General features: G+C 38.6%; 1 protein-coding gene and 1 pseudogene across 2 annotated transcripts in view; one reads left to right on the top strand and one right to left on the bottom strand.

The window, feature by feature from the left end:
- Positions 1 to 25,168, top strand: part of PIGU (phosphatidylinositol glycan anchor biosynthesis class U) — an 83,228-nt gene that overhangs the window by 6,940 nt on the left and 51,120 nt on the right. The window contains exons 2-5 of one of the 2 annotated variants that reach the window (XM_060616026.3): positions 4,143 to 4,207; positions 15,663 to 15,722; positions 16,564 to 16,626; positions 22,901 to 23,010. In XM_060616026.3, the coding sequence (XP_060472009.1) occupies positions 4,143 to 4,207; positions 15,663 to 15,722; positions 16,564 to 16,626; positions 22,901 to 23,010 (298 nt within the window). The remainder of the gene's footprint in view (positions 1 to 4,142; positions 4,208 to 15,662; positions 15,723 to 16,563; positions 16,627 to 22,900; positions 23,011 to 25,168) is intronic. The other variant, XM_078444139.1, reaches the window with a different exon arrangement.
- LOC132667328 (ATP synthase peripheral stalk subunit d, mitochondrial pseudogene) lies at positions 9,321 to 10,369 on the bottom strand (annotated as a pseudogene).

The following is a 25,168-nucleotide window of genomic DNA, read 5'->3' as shown; positions in this document are numbered from 1 at the left end:
AATTAGTTTTTATGGTCAACTATTCTGAAGCATTAGTTGTTGGATAATAATCCCATGAAGCTGAAATTTTATTCAATTTATCTGGTGTACTTTTTACAGGTGTTATTTTGGGGGGTACTCTAGGAAAAAGAATGGCTTAAAGCTATGAGTTCTTTGTATTGTTTTGAGTATTTTGTTTTTCTCCCCAAACAGACATTTTATGAAACCTATGTTAAAATGTTCCCAGCAAAATATTATTGGAACATAGTTATATATGTTAGAATTTGGGGCCCTGGTTTTTCTTTTATACATGGAGTAAATTCACCATCACATTCTAGAGGATTTTGTTACTCTGTAATTCAGATGTTCCCAAATGTACTGCAGACCATGCCAAAGTTTTCAATCATGTGCACCAGAGTAATGACATTATAAGTTCATCATAAATATCAATGTATTCAAGTAAAAATATTTTGAGTTGATGCTCTTCCTACACTTTTTAATGTTATAGATGGTGGGAGTAAATGATAGTTTGTTTGTTTTTTAAAGTTTCCATGAGGTTAACTATTTCCTTAGATCAATTATTTATTAAGTAATATGAGGTCATATTTAATCATCATGATAGCAGTGCCACATTCTAAGCACTTGCCAGAAAACACATTAACAAATTTTGAGGTGTACAATATCCTAGCAAAAGCATATCTGAGAGAAATTACATTTTAGACAATTGCCTAAAAAGTATGCAATCTCCCTCTGGATTAAACCAGTGGAGAGTGATGTCTATGGACAGCATCTTACTGGTCCTCTGTTGAATTGCTTTTACTGCTCTGTGGTAGGATGCCATTGACTTAGGTGGGGAGTTGCCCTGTGAAGTGGCCTGATGAATCATCTCCTGGGGTCTCCAGTTAAGCTGTTAGTGAAGGGTTGAATAGTTGTGTTACACAGCAACCTCTTTATGTGGCTCCGTGGGGCAAATTTCTTTCTGGTCCTAGTATAAGGACCAGTTATAGCTGTCTTGAGCAATAGCTTTTTTTATTTTAACAGCCAGTATGAACTCTGTAACTGATTAAGTTTCCTTCTAGGGTGGGTCCATTTAAGGCCCACTCATTATAAATATATATTTTTGGAACAGGCTTTGTAACTTTGATTTTGTTTTATTTATCTTTGAATAGGTAATTCTATCACAGGATTGAGAAACCAGTGGTGCAAAAGGCTATATGATTAAAAGGCACCTTTCCATACCACTTTCCTATAACCACCCACTTGTGTTCCCTGGAGGGACCAGATTCTTACGTATATCAGTTTCTTACATGTACTTCTGAGATTTTAGGCATATATAAGCTCATACCTTTTATAGTTTTTTGTGTGTCCGTTTATGTTTTTTCTTATTCTTCACTCATTCTTTTAAAATTAAATTTCCTGTTTCTTTCTTTTTTTTTTTTTTTTTTTTTTTTTTTTTTTTTTTCAACGTTTTTTATTTATTTTTGGGACAGAGAGAGACAGAGCATGAACGGGGGAGGGGCAGAGAGAGAGGGAGACACAGAATCGGAAACAGGCTCCAGGCTCCGAGCCATCAGCCCAGAGCCTGACGCGGGGCTCGAACTCACAGACCGCGAGATCGTGACCTGGCTGAAGTCGGACGCTTAACCGACTGCGCCACCCAGGCGCCCCCTGTTTCTGTTTCTGTTTCCTGTTTCTTTCTAATAATTATGAAATAGTGCTCATTGCTAAAGATTCAGAAAATGAAGAAAAGGTAAAAGAAACTAAACATCTTCTGTAATCTTATCAGCAGAGATAGTTGCTGTATTTTAAATTTTTATTTATTTTGTTTAATGCCTAAGGTTTATGTTTAATTTGAGGCATTTCTCATTGAATACATATTCATTTTCTCTCAAATAATTAAATGGATCAAGGCTTATAAATATTTAAAATATTTATTTAAAATAAATATTTAAAATAAGTATTTAAAATAAAATTTGATCATACTGACATACTGTGTTATGACCTGCTTTTCATTTAAGAGTATTTCATGGCCATCTTTCTTTTAGTAAATGCATATCTGTAATGTGCTTTTTTATTTTAACTCTTAATTTTGAAATAATTTTAGATTTCAAAAAGTTGCAAAAATGGTACAGAATTCCTGTTTACCCGGTACTCAACTTCTTCTAATGTTAACATCCTTCATAACCATAGTACACTGACCTAGCCCAGAAAATTATTATTCATACAATACTAATAACTAATCTGTTATTAGAATTTTATCAATTATACCAGTAATGTCATTTTTATGGTCCAAGATTCAGTCCACAATCCCACACTGCATTGAGTTATTATGTATCCTTAGTCTCTTCCAATCTGGGACACTTCCTCAGTCTTAATTTTTTTTAAGTTCATTTATTTTGAGAGAGAGAGGGAGACAGAGAATCCCAAGCAGGCTCTGAGCTGTCAGTGCAGATCCTGACATGGGGCTCAAATCTCATGAACCATGAGATCATGACCTGAGCGGAAATCAAGAGTCAGATGCTTAGCTGACTGTGCCCCCAGGGCACCCCTCAGTCTTAACATTTTTGAAGTGCACTGGCCGGCTATTTTGTCTCTCAATTTGGGTTTTCCTGATGTTTTCTCATGATTAGATTGAAATTATGCTTTTTTGGCCAGGGTACCACATTTTTGGCAAGGGTACCACATTTTTGGCATACGGACTACAGAAGTGTTTATCCCCATCTCAGTGAATCATTTCAGGAGGTACTTGATGTTGATAGTGTGAACTGTCCCAACGTTATTACTGGTGATGTTAACTTTGGTCACACAATTAAGGTAGTGAGTGCCAAGTTTGTCCATATAAAATTATTTCCCCCCTTGCAAATATGCATTCTCATCATATTTTTTCTCCCTGATTTTAGTATCCCTTGATGATCTTGCCTTTCACAATTATTACTGTGAGGTCTCCCAAATGGTGATTTTCTATTTCCATCTTTCCTTCTACATTTGATACTTATAGTTCTCTGTAAGGAAGAGCTTTCTTTGCTCATCCACTTATTTATATTCATTTATATCATAGTATGATTTTTAACTATGAAATGTTTCTATGTATCTATCCACACATCCACATATATACATATCATAATTTATTTAGATAAATCTCTATTAATGGACATTGAGATGATGATTATTATTTTAATATTTACTTATTTTTGAGAGAGAGACAGAGTGAGAGTGGAGAGGGGCAGAGAGAGAGGGAGACACAGAATCCGAAGCAGGCTCCAGGCTCTGAGCTGTCAGCACAGGGCCCGAGGTGGGCTGGGCTCGAACTCACTAACAGCAAGATCATGACCTGAGTCAAAGTCAGATGCTTAACCAGTTGAGCCACCCAGGCACCCCTGGGATTATTTTTTTAAGTTTTTTTATTTTGAGAAAGAGAGCTAATGCACAAGTGGGGGAGGGGCAGAGAGAGATTGAGAGAGAGAGAGAGAGAGAGAGAGAGAGAGAGAACAGAGAGGATCCCAAGCAGGCTCTCCACTGTTAGCACGGAGCTGAATGTGGGGCTGGTCATGACCTGAGGCAAAGTTGTCCGCTTAACTGACTGAGCTACCCAGGCGTCCCAAGGAATTATTTTTATTTTTTTAATGCTCTGAGCACCATAATGAACATACAGTTATTTCCCTTAGATAAATTGCCCTAAGAACAATCATTTCAGTGTCAAAAGTACTTAAAAAGTACATATTTCCCTGTAGAAAATTTAATACAAATGTCACTCAAGCAACATATGAAAGTGCCCATTTCCCCACACTAGGGACAACATTTCTCAACTTCTAATATGTTGTCTTATTATTTTGGGGAATGTGGCAAAATATACATAAAGGAAACACTTTTTAGAGTGGGTGGAAACTACAGTGAGATCAAAGAAAGCTCATAGTTTAACAAAATTTTCTCCTGAGAGCTGCCCCACAGTGAAAATAGATGCTCTGTATGGAAAAAAGTTTCATGTCATCTGAAATGCTCAAATCAAGATTTAAAGCCACTTGCTGGGATTGAGGTAAAGGGGGTTGGACAAACTGTGAGGCCCTTCTTGTTCCTGGGAGTATCTAATACATTGGTCTCTGGCCATCTGCATATGTCTCTGAACTTGGATGAAGTGAAGTGAACTTGGATGTCTTACTTTTCAGTGGTTGAAGGCCTTTCACTGTTGGACTTGGGAGTGTCTCCGTATTCTGGAGCAGTATTTCATGAAGTAAGTGTTCTTGTTTTCTTTTCTGGGTATTAAGAGTAGTTTATAGTCACAAATACCAAAGCCTAACCTCCATTTTGTACAAACATTTGAAAAAATCTATTTTTGAAAATCATATTTAGAAACAGACCTTTTTTAGATGTCCTCTGCATAAGAAGGAGGTTTCACAATTGCAGTGGAAATGATCCAGATCAAGATTGTGATTTGCGGAAGCAGATGAGACTTCTGTAGAAGTTACCATTTCTATTGGCAAATAAATTGTAAACGGTTCCCAGTGCACAAATAAGTTGTATGCTAATTGGCCTGTAATTGGTTCTTTGAAACATGCTTTTCCATGAAAACTGTGTTAGCAATGCTGGTTTCTTAGAAAGTCACAAAAGCCTGTTTAACCCATAAAATTAGTTCTTAAGAATGCTAAAGTCATTGTTAGGTCACCATCATCCTTGCGTGGGCTCCTGCAACAGCTTCCTGACGAGTCTTGCTCCATTCGGTCTTGCTCCTTTACTTTTAATTCTGCAGTCAGAGTCATCTTTCTGAAATGTGAATCTGATTTTGTCAGCTCACCACTGAACTCAGGATAAAATCCAAACACCTTAGGGAGTATACAAAGCCCTGTGGGCCCTGCTTACCACATTAACCACATTTCTTTCCACTCTCACCTCCCCATTATTATTGGTTACATCGTTTTCAAGTACAAGTCTTCTAATTTGAAATTTTAACCCCTCAGTTTTACAGTTGTCTCCCTCATACATACTTTGAGAACAAATTTGTTTGTTTGTTTGTTTGTTTTTTCTGTCTAGTATTTTGAAAGCATTCAGCTTGGTTCTCATGGAAATAACAACAGGCTTTTGCATTCATATTAGTTAGCTTGTATTACTGTCTAACTGAGCCACAATAATAAGAGCAGCTAGCAGAAACAGGGACAATTTAAGACTCTTAATAAGCACACAATTCAGTTATTGGGAACAGATATGTGTGGGCATATAAAAGCATAGCCCACTAGCCACAAGGGCCCAGTGTGGAGGAGGCCTTGGGCAGTATGTTTTCTAGACAGAATAGGAACTCCCTGAGAGAGTTCTCACATACATTCATAATGCTCCAGCACTGTATTCTCTCTTACCTGTGTTTCTTTGCTCATACTCTTGTCTCCTTATGGAAGGCTATTCTTCCCTCTTTTTGTGATTAGCTTTACTATTTAGGTATTAGCTTAGAGTTTACCTCCTTCTAGAAACCGTTCTTCCTGAACATCTTCCAAAGCATCTTGTGCTTATACTTTTAATGGCTCATGTCATACTCTTGAAATTGCCTCTGTACTTGTTTTACCTAGTATGATATATGTTCCTCAGAACAGGTACTGGCACCTTTTCATTAAGTATTCCTAGTACCTAGTCCTGTATCTACAGATGTATTCCAATCCCTCCCTTCCTTCTGTCTTTTAATAAAGATTTGTTAAGTACATACCAAATGCCAGCTACCCTGGTAGGTGTTAGGGATGCGAAACAAGACACGGTCCTTGGCCTCATGGTACTTATTTCTGAGAGCACAAAGAAAAAAAAAAAAGTTAGTAAAAAGAAAACAGATTTCAGAGCAAAGAATATTACCAGAAGTAAAGAAGTTTATTGCATAATGATAAGGGGGCCAATTCTCAAGAGAACATAACAATCCTAATGTGTATGCACCTAATAACAGAGTTTCAAAATACATGGAAACTGACAGAACTGCAAGGAGAAATAGACAAATCCACAATTATAGTCAGAGGTTTCAATATCCTTCTCTCAGGGATTCATAGGACAAGCAGACAAAATCAACAAGGCTGTAGAAGCCTTGAATAGCATGTCAACCAACTTGACCTCATTGACATTTATAGAACATTCTGTCCAACAACAGCAAAACACATAATCTTTTCAAGTGTACATGGAACATCTGCAGGATAGACCATATTCTGGGTCATAAAACAAGGCTTAATGAATTTAAAAGGAATGAAGTCATAGAAAGTATATTCTTTGACCACAATAGAATTAAATAAAAAACTAATACCAGAAAGATGTCTGGAAAGTCCCCAAATATTTGGAAACTAAGTATTCTCCTCAATAACCCATGGATCAAAGAAGAAATCAGAAGGGAAATTAGAAAGTATTAGAACTGAATGAAAATGAAAGCACAACCTATTGAAATATGTGGGATGTCAGTAAGCAGTACTCGGGGGAAATATATAGTGCTAAATGCCTATATTGGAAAAGAAGAAAGGTCTCAAACTGATGACCTCTGTTTCTACCTTAAGAAACTAGGAAAAGATGGGCACAAAAACAGACAGATCAATGGAACAGAATAGAGAACCCAGAAATGGACCCACAAACGTATGGCCAACTAATCTCTGACAAAGCAGGAAAGAATATCCAATGGAATAAAGACAGTCTCTTCAGCAAGTGGTGCTGGGAAAACTGGACAGCAACAATCAGAAGAATGAACCTGGACTACTTTCTTACACCATACACAAAAATAAACTCAAAATGGATGAAAGACCTAAATGTAAGACAAGAAACCATCAAAATCCTCGAGGAGAAAGCAGGCAACAACCTCTTTGACCTTGGCCACAGCAACTTCTTCCTCAACATGTCTCTGGAGTCAAGGGACACAAAAGCAAAAATGAACTACTGGGACCTCATCAAAATAAAAAGCTTCTGCACAGCTCAGGAAACAATCAGCAAAACTAAAAGGCAACTGACAGAATGGGAGAAGATATTTGCAAATGACATATCAGATAAAAGGTTAGTATCCAAAATCTAGAAAGAGCTTATCAAATGCAACACCCAAAAACCAAATAATCCAGTGAAGAAATGGGCAAAAGACGTGAATAGACACTTCTCCAAAGAAGACATCCAAATGGCCAACCGACACATGGAAAAATGCTCAACATCACTCATCATCAGGGAAATACAAATCAAAACCACCATGAGATACCACCTCACACCTGTTAGAATGGCTAACATTAACAACTCAGGCAACAACAGATGTTGGTGAGGATGCGGAGAAAGAGGATCTCTTTCGCATTGTTGGTGAGAATGCAAGCTGGTGCAGCCACTCTGGAAAATAGTATGGAGGTTCCTCAAAAGACTAAAAATAGAACTACCCTACGACCCAGCAATTGCACTACTAGGTATTTATCCAAAGGATATAGGTATGCTGTTTCGAAGGGGCACATGCACCCCCATGTTTATAGCAGCACTATCAACAGTAGCCAAAGTATGGAAAGAGCCCAAATGTCCATTGATGGATGAATGGATAAAGAAGATGTGGTATATATAGACAATGGAGTATTACTCAGCAATCAAACAGAATGAAATCTTGCCATTTGCAACTGCGTGGATGGAACTAGAGGGTATTATGCTAAGTGAAATTAGTCAGAGAAAGACAAATATCATATGACTTCACTCATATGATGACTTTAAGACACAGAACAGATGAACACAAGGGAAGGGAAGCAAAAATAATATAAAAACAGGGAGGGGGACAAAACGTAAGAGACTCATAAATATGGAGAACAAACAGGGTTCCTGGAGGGGGTGTGGGAGGGGGGATGGGCTAAATGGGTAAGGGGCATTAAGGAGTCTACTTCTGAAATCATTGTTACATTATATGCTAACTAATTTGGATATAAATTTTAAAAATGACATTAAAATTAAAAAAATAAAATTGCCTTGTTCTTAAAAAAAAATAAATTAGGAAAAGAAGATAAATTAACCTCAAAGTAAGCAGAATAAAAGAAATAAGATCTAAGTGAAAACAAATGAAAGAGGAAAACAATATTGAAAATCACTGAAACAAAGTTGGTTCTTTGGGATGAACAGTCAAATTGATAAACTTTTGGGAATTGGGATATATTCAATATCTTGGTTGTGGTAATGGTTTCATGGGTGTATACATAGGCCAAAACTTATCAAATTGTATACTTTAGGGGCTCCTGGGTGGCTCAGTTGGTTAAACGTCTGACTTCAGCTCAGGTCATGATCTCATGGTTTGTGAGTTTGAGCCCCATGTTGGGCTCTGCGCTGTCAGCACAGAGCCCACTTCATGTCCTCTGTCTCACTCTCTCTCTGCTCCTCCCCTGCTCACATTTTCTGTCTCTCAAAACATAAATAAACATTAAAAAAGTATACTTTAAATATATATAGTTTATTTTATACTAATTATATTTCCATAAAACTAAAGTTAAAAAAAAAAGTGAGATTTCAGTTAAATGGTAAGTAAGTACATGTAGAAGAATAAAACTGGGTACAGGGATAAAGAGTGACAGTCAGGGCTGCCTGGGTGGCTCAGTTGGTTAAGTGTCTGACTCTTGGTTTCAGCTCAGTTCATGATGTCATGGTTCGTGAGATCAAGCTCCACATCAGGCTCCATGCTGACACAATAGAAACTGTTTGGGATTCTCTCTCTCCCTCTCTCTCTCCCCCTCTCCTGCACTCACTCACTCTTTCAAAATAAACTCAATAATAAAAAAAAGAGTGACAGTTGGGGCGCCTGGGTGGCTAAGTCAGTCAAGTGTCTGACTTGGGCTTAGGTCATCATCTTGTGGTTCGTGGGTTGACAGCTCAGAACCTGGAGCCTACTTCGGATTTTGTGTCTCCCTCTCTCTCTCTGCCCCTCCCCTGTTCACACTCAGTCTCTCTCTGTCTCTCAAAAATAAATGTTAAAAAAAAGAGAGTGAAAGTCATGTATGTGTCACTATTTTAGATAGTGTGTTCAGGGAAGGCACTCTGAAGAAGTGAAATTTGAGTAAGAGATCTAAATGAAGCCAGCATATCATAGCATCTATGATGGCCCTGATTTGGGAATGCACTTGGCATTTGTGAGTGGATAAAGAAGGCAAGTGTTAAGGCAGAATGAACAAAGAGGAGAATAATAGAGACAAATTATGCAAAGTTAGGAATCAGATTATGTAGCACTTTTTATACACATGGTTAGGAGTTTGGTTCTTCTCTCTCTCTCCCTCTCGCTCTCTCTCTCTACCTACCTATCTATCTTTAGTGTTATTATTTTTTTAGTGTAATTATTTTTAATGTCCAAAATTTATAATATGAAGACCAGAGCTTCCTCCTAGACTCAAATTTATAAATTCTTATAAATTGAGATACTTCTTATCTAATGTGGTTTCTAGGAAGAATTCATTCAAGTCCTCAGTGGTCATTTGCTCAAATGGAATTATGTTCTTCATCTTCTCTAGCTCTCTCGTATTTCTCAATCCTGGCCTTGGAGAGAGGTAAAAACTCAGCACAACTTTTCACATCTTTTTTCTTAGCATCCTGGCACACGAGCCTTCAGGGCATTAAACTTCTCAAAGTCATTTGCCAAGTCAGCCTTTACCACATTGGCCTTGTATAAGCCCAGTTGATAGCAGGTGGATTCTTAGGTAGAGTAGCCAGTGTGGTTATAAGGGTCTCATTCCAAGACTTTAGGGAATTAACAGTGGTCTTTTGGTCTCAGGGTATGATCTTTCCAAGGGCTACTCAGTAAATGCCTATTAGAGAAAGTTTTTGCCCAGCCATCTTGAGATCCTTCACTAATCTTGGTGGCCCACGGTAGCAACTAGATTTTGTTTTTACTATGCTGGGAAGACATGGAGACTTTTAAGCCAGGAGAGGAGTGATCATATTTATTTTACATTTGATAAATATTGCTGTAGATACTGTAAGGGGAATTGACTCTAGGGATAAGAGGTGAAGCAGGAAAATGATTAGGAAGGATGCCTATGCAGTAGTCTAAGCAGGATGATGGTGGCTTGGGACTAGTGTAGTAACAATGAAGATGGTGAAAAGTGATTAGATTCTTTAAAAAAGTAATTAAATTCTGGTTATACTTTTAGAAGTAGACTTGTTAATAGATTTGATATGAGATACGAAGGCAAGAGAAGATTCAAGGATATGATTCAAGAATAGCAGGTTTTTTGTCCTGAGCAACTGAATAACTGAGGTTATTTAATGAGATGAGGCATACTGAGGGAGGAGCATTTTTAGGAGGGTAAGAAGTAAGAGTTCAGATTTCACCATATTAAGTTTGAAGACATCCAAATGACAATGGTAAGGCAACAGGCTATACAAATGTGAAACTCAAGAAGAGAGGTTCTGACTGGAGGTTTAAAATTGGGATCTGTCAGCCTACAGATGGTATTTGAAAACATGGGACTTGGAAACCAATTTGACAATAAATTTCATATTACGAAAGAAACTAACAACTGAAAAAACAAACATGGAACTTGATGTAATCACCTTGTGTGATAGCCAGCCTCCATGATGACCCCCAAAGATTTCTACCTCTGATATTCACACTTGTGGTCCTCTCCCACATCATACCAGAGTTGGCTTGTATGACTGAAAAAAAAAATATGCAGAAATAATGGTATGTCACTTCCTAAATTAGGTTATAAAAGACACTGTGGCTTACATCTTGGACTTTCTCTTGAGAAGATAGACAATAGACAATCTTGTTAAGGAATTTGCTCTAAAGGAGGGCAGACAAATGGTATGGCAGATATCCGCTGAAGGCAGATACCTCATGAAGTTTTAAAGAATCTGCCCTATATTTATTGTGGCACTGTTTACAATGGCCAAGATGTGGAAGCACGCGTGCATGCATGTGCGCGCGCGCGCGCACACACACACACACACACACACACACACACACACACACACTGGAATATTATTTAGCCATAAAAAAGAATGGGATCTTGGCATTTGCAGCAACACGGTTGGACCTAGAGGGTATTGTGCTAAGTGAAATAAGTCAGACAAAGACAAATACCATATGATTTCACTTACATGTGGAGCCTAAAAAACCCAAACAAATGAATAAACTAACAAAAAGCAGAAACAGACCCATAAATATACAGAACAAACTGATGGTTGCCAGAGTGGAGTGGAGTGGGGTGGGGGAGATGGGCAAAATGGGTGAAGAGGAGTGATACAGGCTTTCAATTATGGAATAAAAGGGACAGCATAGGGCATGTAGTCAGAGGTATCATAATAGCATTGTATGGTGACAGATGATAGCCACACTTGTGGGGTGCATAACATAATATATAAACTTGTTGAATCACCATGTTGTACACCTGAAACTAATGTAGCATTGTGTGTCAACTATACTTCAGTGAAAAAAAAAAAAAGAAACATGTGGCTCAGTCAGTAGAGCATGTGACTCTTAATCTCAGGGTTGGGAGTTCAAGCCCCACATTGGGTGTAGAATCTGTTTTAAAAAAACATGTAAAAACTCTCAAAACTTACTAAAATAAAATAATAAAATAGCAAAAAAAAATTGAGAATCTGTGTATATGGTTGCTGATGGGAATAATCCTGTGGATAGAGAAGTTGGTGATGTAGGGAAGAGAATAATTGAATGAGCATTGTCTTTGAGGAGGCAGGAAGGAATGGGATGCAGTTCATAAGGGGAGGATTTGACTTTAGGTAAGAAGAAAGGAAGTTCATCTTTTGTTAATAAGAGAGAATATAGGTATAGATAAAGGATGTTGGTCAGTGGGTAGTGGGAAAATAAGGTGGTTCTCATTTAATTGTTTCTTTTCTCAGTGAAATAAGAAATGAAGTTGTCAGATGACAGTGAGGAGTGGGGAGGGAAGTTGGAGGTTGAGGACAGGGGAAGATGTGAAATAGTCTTGTCAGAAAGAATATGTCAAATGAATGAATGGAAGAGCTGTATCTAGCCATTTAACCATTATTTAAAATGTTTCTCTGGGAAAATGCGTTCTTAGCTATAGTGAGGGAGTCTAGAACATATTCTTACTCCTTACTGGGGTGTGTGTGTGTGTGTGTGTGTGTGTGTGTGTGTGTGCGCGCGCGCGCGCGCGCACGCATATAAGTAAAAGGGGATAATGGTATGAGATAGTAATTTCCTGCTATAAGAAGCCATGTTAACTCTCTATACTTGTGTAAGATAACCTCTTGGGGAGTGAACAGTTGCTTCCCCCAAACGTAGTGGGGATGACCTCAAACTCGGAGTCCCTTGCTCCTCTTTCCTGAATATGGGTTAATTTGCTTGTAAGCTCAATGTTCTTAAATCAAGAGCTACCTGTGTTTCAATATAGTTTCTTTAAATAATAAAGCATAAAGAAATAAAATTGAGGGTGCCTGGGGGCGCCTGGGTGGCTCAGTCGGTTAAGCGGCTGACTTCGGCTCAGGTCATGATCTCACGGTCTGTGAGTTTGAGCCCCGCGTCAGGCTCTGTGCTTACAGCTCAGAGCCTGGAGCCTGTTTTGGATTCTGTGTCTCCCTCTCTCTCTGCCCCTACCCTGTTCACACTCTGTCTCTCTCTGTCTCAAAAATAAATAAACATAAAAAAAAAAAAATTAAGGGTGCCTGGGTAGCTTAGTCGGTTGAGCATCCAACTTGATTTTGACTCAGGTCATGATCCCAGGGTCATGGGGTTGAGCCTGCATTGGGCTCTGTGCTGAGTGTGGAGCCTGTTTAAGATTCTCTCTCTCTCTCTCTCTCTCTCTCTCTCAATCTGCCCCTCTGCCCCTCTCCCCCACTTGTGCTCTCTCTCTCTCTCCGAAATAAAAGAAAAAGAAAAAAATTATATCAAGCCAAGTGAAAAGAGTACTTTGGAAGAGAAAGTTCATCATTCCTTTGCCTTTTTTTTTAATCTTCAGCTGATTTTACCATCTAGTTCTTAGGGAAAAGTAAGAATATGTTAAAGGGGAGAAGAAAAATCTGCACAGGAGAGAAAAAGAGAATTGTGGCAACCACATTAGATTTTATGACTACCTTCAACAAATGTTTCTATTTTGTGTTTAGCCAAGTAATGATCATAAAATTGTGAGTTCATTCAAAATTTACCCTACCCTGACTGGGAATGGTCACTCACATGGAAATGTAGCATGAAGACAAATTATATTCACTGTATACTTCTCTATAATAATATGATATACAGTTAAACTACTGTGGACATGTTAGTTCATTATGGAAACCAGCCCATTTGCTGATAGGCTTTTTGAGAACTATTTGTTCTGTCATTTCTGAGACCTACTTAGTGCCACTTAAACTATCTAAAGCATCAAAGCACTTTGAAAGCAGGCTATTGGTAATATAAATATCAAGTTACTACTTCTTACTGACAAAGATAAATGCAAAAAAGAATCCATTAGTAGACAGTTGTAAAACGTTTGGTTCTTTTAGAACTTTGGAAGGCAAAGTTGATGCCCTTGTTTTCAAAAGGAGGTAAAAAGTTGATCTCAGGTAGCTAACATATTGAGGTTTTACTGTATGTTAGGCACTGTGCTAAGCACTTGTGCCCATTACCAGTTACTCCTCCCAAGAACCCTGTGAAAGGTCACTATTCTTCTTCTTTTTTTTTATGTTTATTTTTGAGAGAGAAAGAGACACAGAATCCAAAGCAGGCTCCAGGCTCTGAGCTGTTAGCACAGAGCCCGACGTGGGCCTCGAACCCACAAACTGCGAGATCATGACCTGAGCCAAAGTTGGACACTTAACCGTCTGAGCCACCCAGGTACCCTGAAATAGGTGGCTATTCTTATTTTATAGCTGAGGAAACTAAGGCTTGGAAGGGAAAAGTACACAGGTGGAACCTGGATTTAAACCTGAGTTTGACCCCAAAGCCTTGTTCTTTCTACTACACTAGCTAAAAAGCCTGTTAGTGACCTTTGCAATATTACAGGATATATTTTTGCAAGTGATTGGGAGTTGGAAAGAGGTGCTCCTGAGTCACCAGCAAAAACTCACTAAAACCAAGTCATGCACTATCTTTCTGGTTCTGGTGGATTGGTGAACTGGCTTATAGTAGCAGATCAACCCTCCTGCAAAGAAAAACTAGGAAAGGAGGATGAATAGAAAAAAATATCTCTTTGATGGTATTGGAAAGTATCAAGATAGCCAGGATTATTGAGGGGCTGAGATCCCAGAGAGGAAAATACAAAATGTGAGACTGACAGTCTGAGCTGCTTTCTCTTTGATGTATTTATCAATTTGTAAGTGGCATAGGCTGAGGGCAGAGAAAGAGAACAGAAATTGGCTGTTAAGAGGCTAAGGAGCTAAGTAGAGCTATTGGAAGTCTCACAGTGCTGGAGAAATAACAAAATCAAATGCATGGCCAACCAAGGTGGCAGGGCTCTGGTAAACATCTTCGCTTCCAGTTGGGTCCTCCGAAGGACTACACTGAAGGAAGGAATAAGGGTAAATGACATATAGATATTACAAAAAAATAAAGGGGCGCTGGGTGGCTCAGTCCGTTAAGCATCCGACTCCTGTTTTCGGCTTGGGCCGTGATTTCAGGGTTGTGGGATTGAGCCCTGCATAGGGCTCCATGCTGAGAGTGGAGCCTCCCTCTGCCCCTTTTTCCAAGTTGTGCATGCTCTCTGTCTCTCTCTCTCACTCTCTCACACAGACACACACACACACACACACACACATCTAGCTTAATTAGCTAAACTAATTAGATTAAGGTGATGCTATTCTATTCTAATTGCTTGCCAGAAATTTAAAGAAATCCCTTCTGGAAGAAAATAGCCTTGTCCAGAACCTCTAAAATTTTTCATATCTATAATATCCATCATTCAACCAAAAGTTACCAAGCATAATAAAAGAGAAAAATAAATAGACACTACGGATTCACAGGCGATTCAGATATTGGAGCTGTCAAACTTAGACTGTAAGATAACTGTGGTCAGTGATTAATATGCACACAAAATAAGTGACGAGGTAGAGAATTTCTCCAGGGAACTGGAATATATAATAATGAATCAAATGGAAATTCTAGAACTGGAAAACATAATAGCAAATTAAGAATGCAATAGGCACAGTTAACAGCCAATTACACAAAGCTAAAGATTCATGGGGCACCTGACTGGCTCAGTCAGTAAAGCATGTGACTCGTGATCTTAGGGTTGTGTGTTCCAGCCCCACATTGGGTGTAGAGTTTACTTGAAAAATAAATAAAATCTTGGGACATTTGGGTGGTTAGGTGCCCGACTCTTGATTTCGGCTCACGTCATGATCTCACTGTTCATGAGTTCGAGGCCTGCTTGGGATTCTCTGTCTCCCTCTCTCTCTGCCCCTCCCCCATGCATGCATGCTTACTCTTGCTCTCTCAAAAATAAATAAACAAAAAATAAAAAAATAAATCTTTGAGAAAAAAAGAGGGATGACTCATGATCTGGAAGATAGATCTGTAGAAAATATCTAGACTAAAGCTTGGAGAGAAAAGGATAGAAAACAGAAAAAAAAAAAGAGATCAATGAGATATAAAACATCTCAGAAGACAGAAGAAGGGAAAACATTTCCCAGTTTATTTTATGAGTTCAGCAATCTTGGTCCACTGTGGAGTTCCCCTTGGCTATTCTGTATGCCTTAGAATTAAAGTTTACCTCATACCTTTACTACTCTTGAAACTGATAATAGTAAGATTTAAGTTAATTTGTTTGTTTGTTTTTCTCCTACAGACTCCATTAATAATATACCTCTTTCATTTCCTGATTGACTATGCTGAATTGGTATTTATGGTAAGTAACCTTCCACATGAAATCAACATGTATATATCTTTATAGTCTTTTATCTTGTTGTTTTTAAGAAAAATTATCTTTTAGGAACTTAGGAGTTGCTCAGAGTGTGAAAGCAAAAACCTATCCTTAATTGAATTCAAGGAACTGTGATATATTATGGAAGTATGGGGAGTAGTCTCTGACATCTGACCAGTTCTAATTCCTTATACTTTTAAAATTTGGTTTCTGGACTATGTAGTCTCAAACTTTCTAGTGCCAAAATTCTATGATTGACTTTAATTGTGGTGCCAGTGTAGAGGGCATCCTGAAGTTCCTAAGCATTCTGCCAAAAGATTCTGTGCAGTGGACATAGGCCTGATGAGACTCTTAGGAGCAATAACCTTCAAAGTTGAGATGACAGGGCTGTTTTGAGAGATAGTAATTTGAAACACTTGCCTAATGTAGAGTTGAAAATCTGGGTCAAGTAGGAGATCCACTGAGGTCTTCCTTAATAATTATAATGGCTCTTGTTTATTGAGGACTTATTTAGTGCTGGGCACTTGACGTACATCAGGCCTGCAAAGTATTGGGTATTATTCCTACTTTATAGAAAACTTGAGTAACTTGCAATTAAAGAACAGATGTGGTACACAAGGCTAACATAAGCCTTGATGCATCCTTATCCTCAAGGTTGTCCAGTCAAATCTCCCTGAAAGGCTTTATCTTTGGGTAGTCAAAGTGAGGGTTGAGGTTCTGCCTGACTGGACGAATTCATTACCAAATAGACCACCACCATCCAAAATCTCTAGGCCCTGGCAGCATTTCCTCACTCTTATACTATTGTTTCTCTTTCTTTTGACAGGTAACTGATGCACTCACTGCCATTGCCCTGTATTTTGCAATCCAAGACTTCAATAAAGTTGTGGTAAGTAGTCAGTGGGTGAAACAAAACTGGTGGAATTTTTTGGTAGCCTTCTGATCTCTGTTATTACAAAAAATCAAAGGTCGTGTACGTAAGGATCCAACTGTTTAAAAATACTAAGAAATAGGAATGAAGCTTCTGGCCTGTTAAGCCAGCTCTGCAATGGCCAAACCTAAACCAACAAGACAGCTTCACTAATAGATACAGAAAGGTCAGTTTAATCTCTGTAGCTTAATATCCATTCACCTGTGCAACTTTAGACTTTCTGGAGCAGAGTTGAACTACAGTTATAGTAATGAGGACCCTTAATAATCTTCCTTTCATGAGTATAGCTTTTAACTCACTGTGTTATGCCTATCTGAGGTAAAATTGGATTCCCAGTGTAGTTTCTGTTTCCCTACAGAGAACAATCTTCTTTGGAAAATTTGGCATGTAGTAAATGCCTGTAGAAAGTTGTTTTTTTTTTTTTTTTTTTTTTAATCAGGTGTAATCTTTTCTTTTTTTTTTTTAAGTTTATTTATTTATTTTGAGAGATAGTGAGCAAGCAGGGGAGTGGCAGAGAGAGAAGGAGAGAGAGAGAGAGAGAGAGAGAGAGAGAGAGAGAGAGAGAGAGAGAGAGAGAATTCCACGCAGGCTCCATGCTGCCGGTGCGGAGCCCGACATGGGGCTCGAATCTACAAACTATGAGATCATAACCTGAGCTGAAATCAAGAGTCAGACATTTAACTGACTGAGCCACCCAGGTGCCCCCTTTTTTAAAATTATTTTTGAGAGAGAAAGAGAGAAAGCATGTGAACAGGGAACGGGGAGGGAAAGACAGAGAGAGGTAGAGAGGATCCGAAGTGGGCTCTGTGCTGACAGCAGAGAGCCCGATGTGGAGGCTTGAACTCATGAACTGTGAGATCGTGACCTGGGCTGAAGCCAGACACTTAACCTACTGAGCCACCCAGCACCCCGCCTGTAGAAAGTATTGATGAAGTATTGATGTAAACTTTAGTCTTAATCCGTATGTAATAGCCAAAGGGAGTGGTATATCGTGACCATTTTCATTTTCCTGGGTTCTAAGAGAGTTAACAGATTAACCATGTGTACTATCCATGTAGTTATTTTAAAAATTGGCTGCAGTCCTCCTTGACTGGCTAGGAGCCACTGAGATTAACTGGGAAGAGAAAAGGCTGCATCCCACTGGTGTTGTCTGTGGTTTATTTTCACGTCTGTTACCAAGTAATAGAACCAGAAGTAGCAGTCTGCCTTTCTGTGGCACTGGTCATTAGTAACAAAGCTAGTGAATTCTACAATTATGGACCTCAAAGAGATGTACAAAATATCTGAATTGTGAGTTCTTAAATCGGGGTCCGTTTATAGGCTTAATAGCCCTATAAGACCAGAGAGTGTACATCTTAAACCAGTGGAGCATTTGGGACATAAACAAACCTGAGGGCATTATGCTAACTAAAATAAGTCAACAAAGACAAATCTTGTATGACCTTATTTATATGTGGAATCTAAAAAAGTAAAACTGGGAAGCCTGATTGGCTTAGGCAGTAGAACATGTGACTCTTGATCTCAAAGTCGTGAGTTCAAGCTCCACATTGAGCATAGAGCTTACTTTAAACAAATAAATAAAAAGTCAAACTCCTAGAAACAGAATAGATTGGTGGTTGACAGGGGGTGGGTTTGGAGATAGGGGAAATGGGAGGGTATTGGTCAAAGGGTACAAACTTTGGTTGTAAGATGAGTAAGTTCTGGAGATCTAATGTATAGCATGGTGACTATAGTTAACAGTATTATATACTTGAAAGTTGCTAAAGGAGTATATCTTAAATGCTCTTACCACACACACACACACACACACACACACACACACACAGGAATTATGTGAGGTGATGGGTGTGTTAACTAACCTTATTGCAGTAATCATTTTACAATATGTGCATGTTTTAAATCTTATTGTACATTTAAACTTACACAATATCATATGTCAGTTGTATTTCAGTAGGATTGGAAAAGAAAAGAAAATTTTAGGGACTGAGGTGAAATGCTTCAACAGGATTCCTTTGAGGGCTAGAGATGAAATAATTGGTTGTGAAATTCATAAGCTGAGGAATGCAGAGATAAATTAGCAGTGGTTATTTTCTTCCCCAAGATAGATTGTGTATGTAGACCATAGTCTTTGTTCTTTGAAGTTATATGCTAAAATATTTAGGGGTGAAATGTCATGACATCCACAGCTTACTTTCAAATAGTTCAGAAAAAGAATTTGCATGTTTGCATATGTATGTGTAGAGATAAAGGAAATGTGGCAAAATGTTAACAATTAGTGGATTTAGGTGTTTTATTTATAAACTTTTCTATAGTTTATAAATTTTGAATAAAAAACACTAGGAAAAAAGTAGATCTGTGTCTGTACCCACCAGTGTATGTGTATACACGTGCATGTGCACGCGCGCGCGCGCGCGCACACACACATACATACATACATACATACATACATACATACACACATACATACACACACACGGTATAGATGTGATATATGTGAATATCCAAGGGAGGGTTGGTAGCTTTCATTTAAGAACACGGCTAGATCTTTTCAACCAAAATGTAAAACTGAAATGTGTTTTAGTGAAAGTTGATTAGAGATGCCAACATCATATGTACTCCTTTTTTTCCTGTTCAACTGTCATAAACATACCACGCATACACCCTAATTAAAACAATTTTTTAATGGTGGGGGAAGCTTAAGGGTAAGTAATGAAGCTAGGTTTCATTTAATTTCCTAACAAAGTTAGACATCAGTGTCAGTAGAAGAGATCCCTTTAATTTAGAGCAATGATAATTTTAATTCATTTGTTTATTATTTGAGTTTATATGGAAACATACAGAGAATTTTTTTTCTTTGTGTGATTTAAAGAGGTTGAGAGAAAACCAAATGAGCTGTTGTTGATACCCTGTTTTTTAACACACCAAAACATTCTGTTGTCACCAAGACTGAATTGAAATTTGGAATAGTTTTGTTTCTCCATCCTCAGAATTCAGCCTATTGGAACATTAGGTTTCTTGGTCAGAACAAGAGTTTTATTTACACTGTGTCAAAAATTAACTCATTCTGAATGGCAGATTTTTGATGATGTGGATAGAGTATCAGCACATATCTTCCCCCAAATCTTCCCCACTTTGTCAGAATGGGCCCATAGCATATGGAAGAATTTTAGTCTTGCTGGGATTTAAGACCAGATCCATGGTAACAAAGCTGTGTCTATACTCAAACGTGTTCTGGAAAACTATGGTGCAAAGGTGGGTTCCATTCCTAGCCCTTCTCCAGCTGTTAGCCTATGGAATATGAATGCTGATTGATTGTGACCAGTGGATTCTCACATTTTACATCTACCTTACTTGACAAAAGCATTGTTGTTAATCTAGTCTGTCCTTTGCTGAGATTGTACTTTCTATTTGGGACTCAGAATTTGTGTTAGAAAGTTGCTTGTAGTTTGAGAGAGAGTGATAAAAATGTGTCTTCCCTTAATGTGATTAGAGGGTTGTAAATTTGGAGCATAGACTCCTGAACTTGGAATGTGGTGAAGCTAACAGAGATGTGGGGGGGGGGGGAGGAGTATTCACTACTCCACCTCTGGACACCCTAGTTTTGGAGGTTGCAAATTGGTATAGACACAGATTCAATTATTAGAAAAAGCTGTTTATTTGAAGCAGGGGAATAATGTCCTTGTAAAACCAAATCTTGTAAGGACAAGGAAAGGCTGCATAGAGAAGTGGATAGAAGGGAAAGAAAACTCCACCCTGGAGATTTATTTTTTAATTAAAAATGTCTATTGAAATACAACACACATATGGAAAAGTGCACAGGCATCTGTGTATGAGGTGATTAATGATCACAGAGGTAATGATCAGTCAGGTGATTTCCTTTTAGGCCACTTTTAATCTCTCTTATGATAGTTTTAAATCTCATCATTGTCAAGGCTGCTGAATATATAGAAATATTTATCTTTGGATTTTAACTTGTACTCCTTAACCTCACTTATTTTTATACTTTAACATTTTCTTAGTGTGTGTGTATTTGCTTTTCCTTTGACTTGTAGCCATTTTCCTGTCTCTGACTGGATCCAGTGGGGATTTTTAAAAGGGAGTTTGGCTGTTCTTCGGGGGAGCTGAGTCAATAATTGGGACCATGAGGCCAGGCATCATGGGGGCTTTGCTGGTGAGCTTGGGGGGAGACAAAAAGAGATAGCAGAGAATCTGGGGACTGCTGACCTGATTGCCTTTCTCTCCTGCAGGCTCTCCTTTTATAACTCTTTCTGTTTCAAAGTATTTTGGAAGATTGGGGTTATTAGGAAGTACTTTTCTTTAGTTGTTGGCATAGGGTCACCTCTGCCCAGGATCTGCACATGCCTGTTTAGCTGTCCCCATCCCTTCCTATAGTCCTGATGGCAGGCTTCCAGCCTGGGGACTGGGTCTGCATTCCCACCTGTATCTCCGGCTGCTCCTGGATTGACTCCCTGCTTCCCTTCAACAGGCTTCTTTGAGCATCTCCCCCCAGCCAGATGGCCTTCTTTTTGCAGGAACTCAGGGACCCTTAGCTAGCAGGGCCTCCTTCCTCTACCACTGCTGCAGCTGTCCTCACTAAGTGCTCTGTCTGCTGAGCCAGCCCCCTCCTCTCTGATAAAAGCACTGTAGTTTATATATTGTCTTTTTAATTAAACAATCCCAGATGTGCATGGTAGCCTAACTTTTACTGATGATAATTCCCACTGTTTAACCTGAACTCTCAGAGATGATCAAAGGAGGTTTTTGAAGGTTGTTCTGGTTTTCTGATTAACTCTTTACTACTAAATTTGTGCAAGAAATCTGGGCTTACCTGTGTTCCTGTGATAACTTCTATACTTTCTTTTGAATTGAAAAATGGATCTTTAAATTTTTTTTTAATTTTCCATTTAAAAAAATTCTGAAATACCTAAGACATACAAAAATATGTAAAGAATAATATGTACTGTGAACTTACTTCAACTTAAAAAATAAAACATTACACATAAAGTTGCCTCTGAGACTTTCATCTCCTTATTCTTCCTCTCACCAGTTACCACTGTTGTGAATTTAGTGTTTATTGTCCCCACACAGGGCCTTAACTTCTACTACTTTTGCATATATACCTAAATAACACGTAGTATTATTTTGCATGCTTTTAACTTTGTGTAAATGGTATAGTGCAATGTTCTGTACATGCATTTTTTTATCATTAAATCTTTAATCCTGCACACTTGCTACTGTGACATCTCTGCACTACTCTCTTTTATAATCAGTTGCAGCCTTGAATTTATCCTGTCGAAAAAAGATTCTTGGGCCATTAAATCAGCAAGGCTACCCATTTGGGGTTCAGAGGCTTTTTCCATCTATAGTCTGACCCATGTTTGCTTATAGGGTTGCCTAACTTTTTTTCATTCTGGAGCACACCCATGAACTTGTTGGGACATACCAGGGGAAGGCAAGAGCTTTCCACCCCCGTCTCATTCCCTCCTGACTCTCCAGCTGCCCAGCCACACCCAGCTCTCCTCCTTTTCTTCATCATGGCCATTCCCCACTTCCTCTGTGGGAGTCAAAAACTTGAAACAGGAGAACATGGAAGAAAACCTGGGATACTGTGACATTCAGGGGATCATTTTACTTTGCATGAAAATATTTCACTTTGCTGATGGAACTTTGGAGTTCTTAGGCCAGTCATGGTAACTCTTCAACAGGGCTGGGAACATTGCTTTGCCATTTATTCATTCAGTCATTCAATAGATATTTATTGTTTGCTCACTGTGCCAGGTATTGGAAATTATTGGCAAAAACATGGTCCCTGTCCTCATGGAACTCATAGTCTAGTGAGGGAGACAGATATTAGTCACATAAATAAAAAAGTCATAACTGTGAACAGCGCTATGAAAGAATGTGTATTAATAGGGACATTTTACCTACTTGAAGGGGGTTAGCGTGCCTTCCTGAAGAAGAAATGATTTAACAGATCTAAAGACTATGTGGGAGCTAATAAGGAAAGAGAAGAAGAGGTTGTTCCAATTCAAATGCAAAGGCCTGGGAGCAGGAGGGGTATGGCATGTGCCAGAACCCAGAAAATGAGAGGTGAGGCGAGAGGTGGGTATGAGATGAGCCTGGAGAGGTAGGGCCAGACCAGGTGGGGCCATGTGGGCCATGGAAGGACTACTGTCTTCATTCTAAAAGCAATGGGAAATAATGTGTTTTGTCATTTTTTTTTTTTTTCCAGTTTAAAAAGCAGAAACTCCTCCTAGAACTAGACCAGTATGCCCCAGATGTGGCCGAACTCATCCGAACCCCTATGGAAATGCGTTACATCCCTCTGAAAGTGGCCCTGTTGTAAGTATTATTTGACAAAACAGGGCTCGGTGCCAGTGAATGCGAGGAAAATCTGATGAGACTTTCTCATGTTGTTTGTTGTATTTTTGGAGATCTGCGGTCTTAGTCATCAAGTACTTGCTGTGGTTCTGTTGCACAACTGGGGTTCTGGCCAGCAAAAGAGACAGAGCCATTCTGTCTCTTTTGGGACAAAGCTTCACACAGGGACATGCACAATCAGCCCTTCACAAATGCTTTTTCACTCCACGCTGATCTGGGCTCCAGCCTACTTGTAACCCATGTTTCTTTAAAAAAAAAAACAAACAAAAAAACCCCAAAGTTCTTTAATTGTATATATGGATTGAATAAAATTCCAATCTTTATATGGCCATTATTTTGAGCATCTCCTATGTTTCATATACAGTTAGTCCCCCATTTGTAGTTTAGAAAACTATAGCCAGATAGACCCATCCCAGCTGGGTGACCAGTATGGGAGAGTGGAACTTACTGAAGCTCTTTAAAAGAATTCTCTAGGAGTACTCAGTGCTGCCTGTAAGTTTAATTCTTTCAGGTTATTCTTGTTTATATAGAGATAGGCAAATGTGAATAATTATTCAGTCAGCTCATAGTCATTGAATATGAATAATATACTAGCTTCTAGGGATATAGTGTAAACAAGATGGGCAAATTTCCTCATGGAAAAACATGACCTTAGAACTTCAGAATTAGAAGGGGCTTGTGAGGACAGTTTATTCAACCCTCTGCTTTATATGTGAATCTCCTGTTCAGTATTAGGTGGAGTGCAGCTGCTTTTTGAACATCACCTGCTATTTAGAAATGGCTTTCTTCCCCTCTCCCACCAAACAGCTTTCATTTCTATGTATTTCAGAAATACTAGCAAGAACTACCTAATTAGAACCAGAGGTTTAGCAACATTATGAATCCCTTATGGACTCATTTATCTCCTGGGGATACTTTTATAATAGCAGCAGCCATTTCTTTAAAGGTTGTATAACAAGCCTGTCTGTAATTCTTGAAAAAAAACACCAACAATTTCTGGGCCTTTGGTTTTTAGAACTGCTACTCTTACAGCCTTGGGAGGTATTGGATTTAAGGTCTTTACTGGTGAATAATAATTATAATCTCTCCCTGAGATACTGGTATGTTTCTTCCTATCTAATAATCAGAATTATGTAACTGGTTTCCCTTTTCACTTTGTCTGCCAGGAAACTCAGAACCAGATTTGAAGCTGATTATTACAGTGCTGTAGAAAACCCATTTGGTCTTTTTTCCCTGGCCTTTTTTTTTTTTTTTTTTTTTTTATGTTTTTCCTGGTCTTGATTTTTTTTGTTTCTATTTTTATTTTCCTATTATTTTTTATTACCTGTTCTCATTTGAGCTGCCTCAAATCTTCTGAAGAAGAGGATAGAAATAAATAAAATAATAATCTATTTTGACTACACAAGATTTCCCTAATCAGCATTTTAAATTCATTGCTCAGTCCATTCCTTCCCACCTCAAGAAAAGACTAGGTTTGTGAGCTTAATTCCTTCCAGTAGAAGTTCAAGATGTCCTGTGAAGTTCCATGACAACCAGCTCATTGAATTCAGTAGATTCTTACCCTGTACTTGGGATCTAGCTTGGTGGATACAGCTTGACTACCAAGAGGGCTAAACCAAAGCTACTCTGACCTCTCAGAGGAACGGGGGGTATCCTGTGTCAGAGCTTAGGAGCCCAACTGAGGACAAATTACCTCCTGGTTTTCAAAGACAACTGTAGCCATTCCTAAAATATATGGCTCTGTGGGAGTTGGTAAAATTTTATCACTTATGAGATCTGAAGTACTAGAAACAACATAGGCTTTAGAGCCAGGAGGTACTGATTTTGAATGTATTTATTAACTTGTGAAGCCTTGGGCAAATTACTTAACCACTGAGTCTCAGTTTCCTCATCGGAGGAATAATGGTATCGCTAGTTTACTGGATCTCTGTGATGATTTACCACACAGCACAGACTAGGCAGTGAATGTTCGGTGTCTTATATTAATTGGTGCCAACACCATTTCATTCTCTTTACTTAAGAGAACTCATTTCTAAGAATTGCCTTCCCTTGAGTATGGTTTTAGTAAGTCCCTTGACTTGCCTACCTGTGGTGGCCAGGACTCCCTGGTCCTTTGACT

Source organism: Panthera onca, chromosome A3 (assembly GCF_046562875.1).
Source record: "Panthera onca isolate mPanOnc1 chromosome A3, mPanOnc1 haplotype 2, whole genome shotgun sequence".
NCBI classification, from domain to species: domain Eukaryota; kingdom Metazoa; phylum Chordata; class Mammalia; order Carnivora; family Felidae; genus Panthera; species Panthera onca.
Note: the sequence above shows the minus strand (reverse complement) of the source record. Positions and strands in the feature narration are given on the sequence as shown.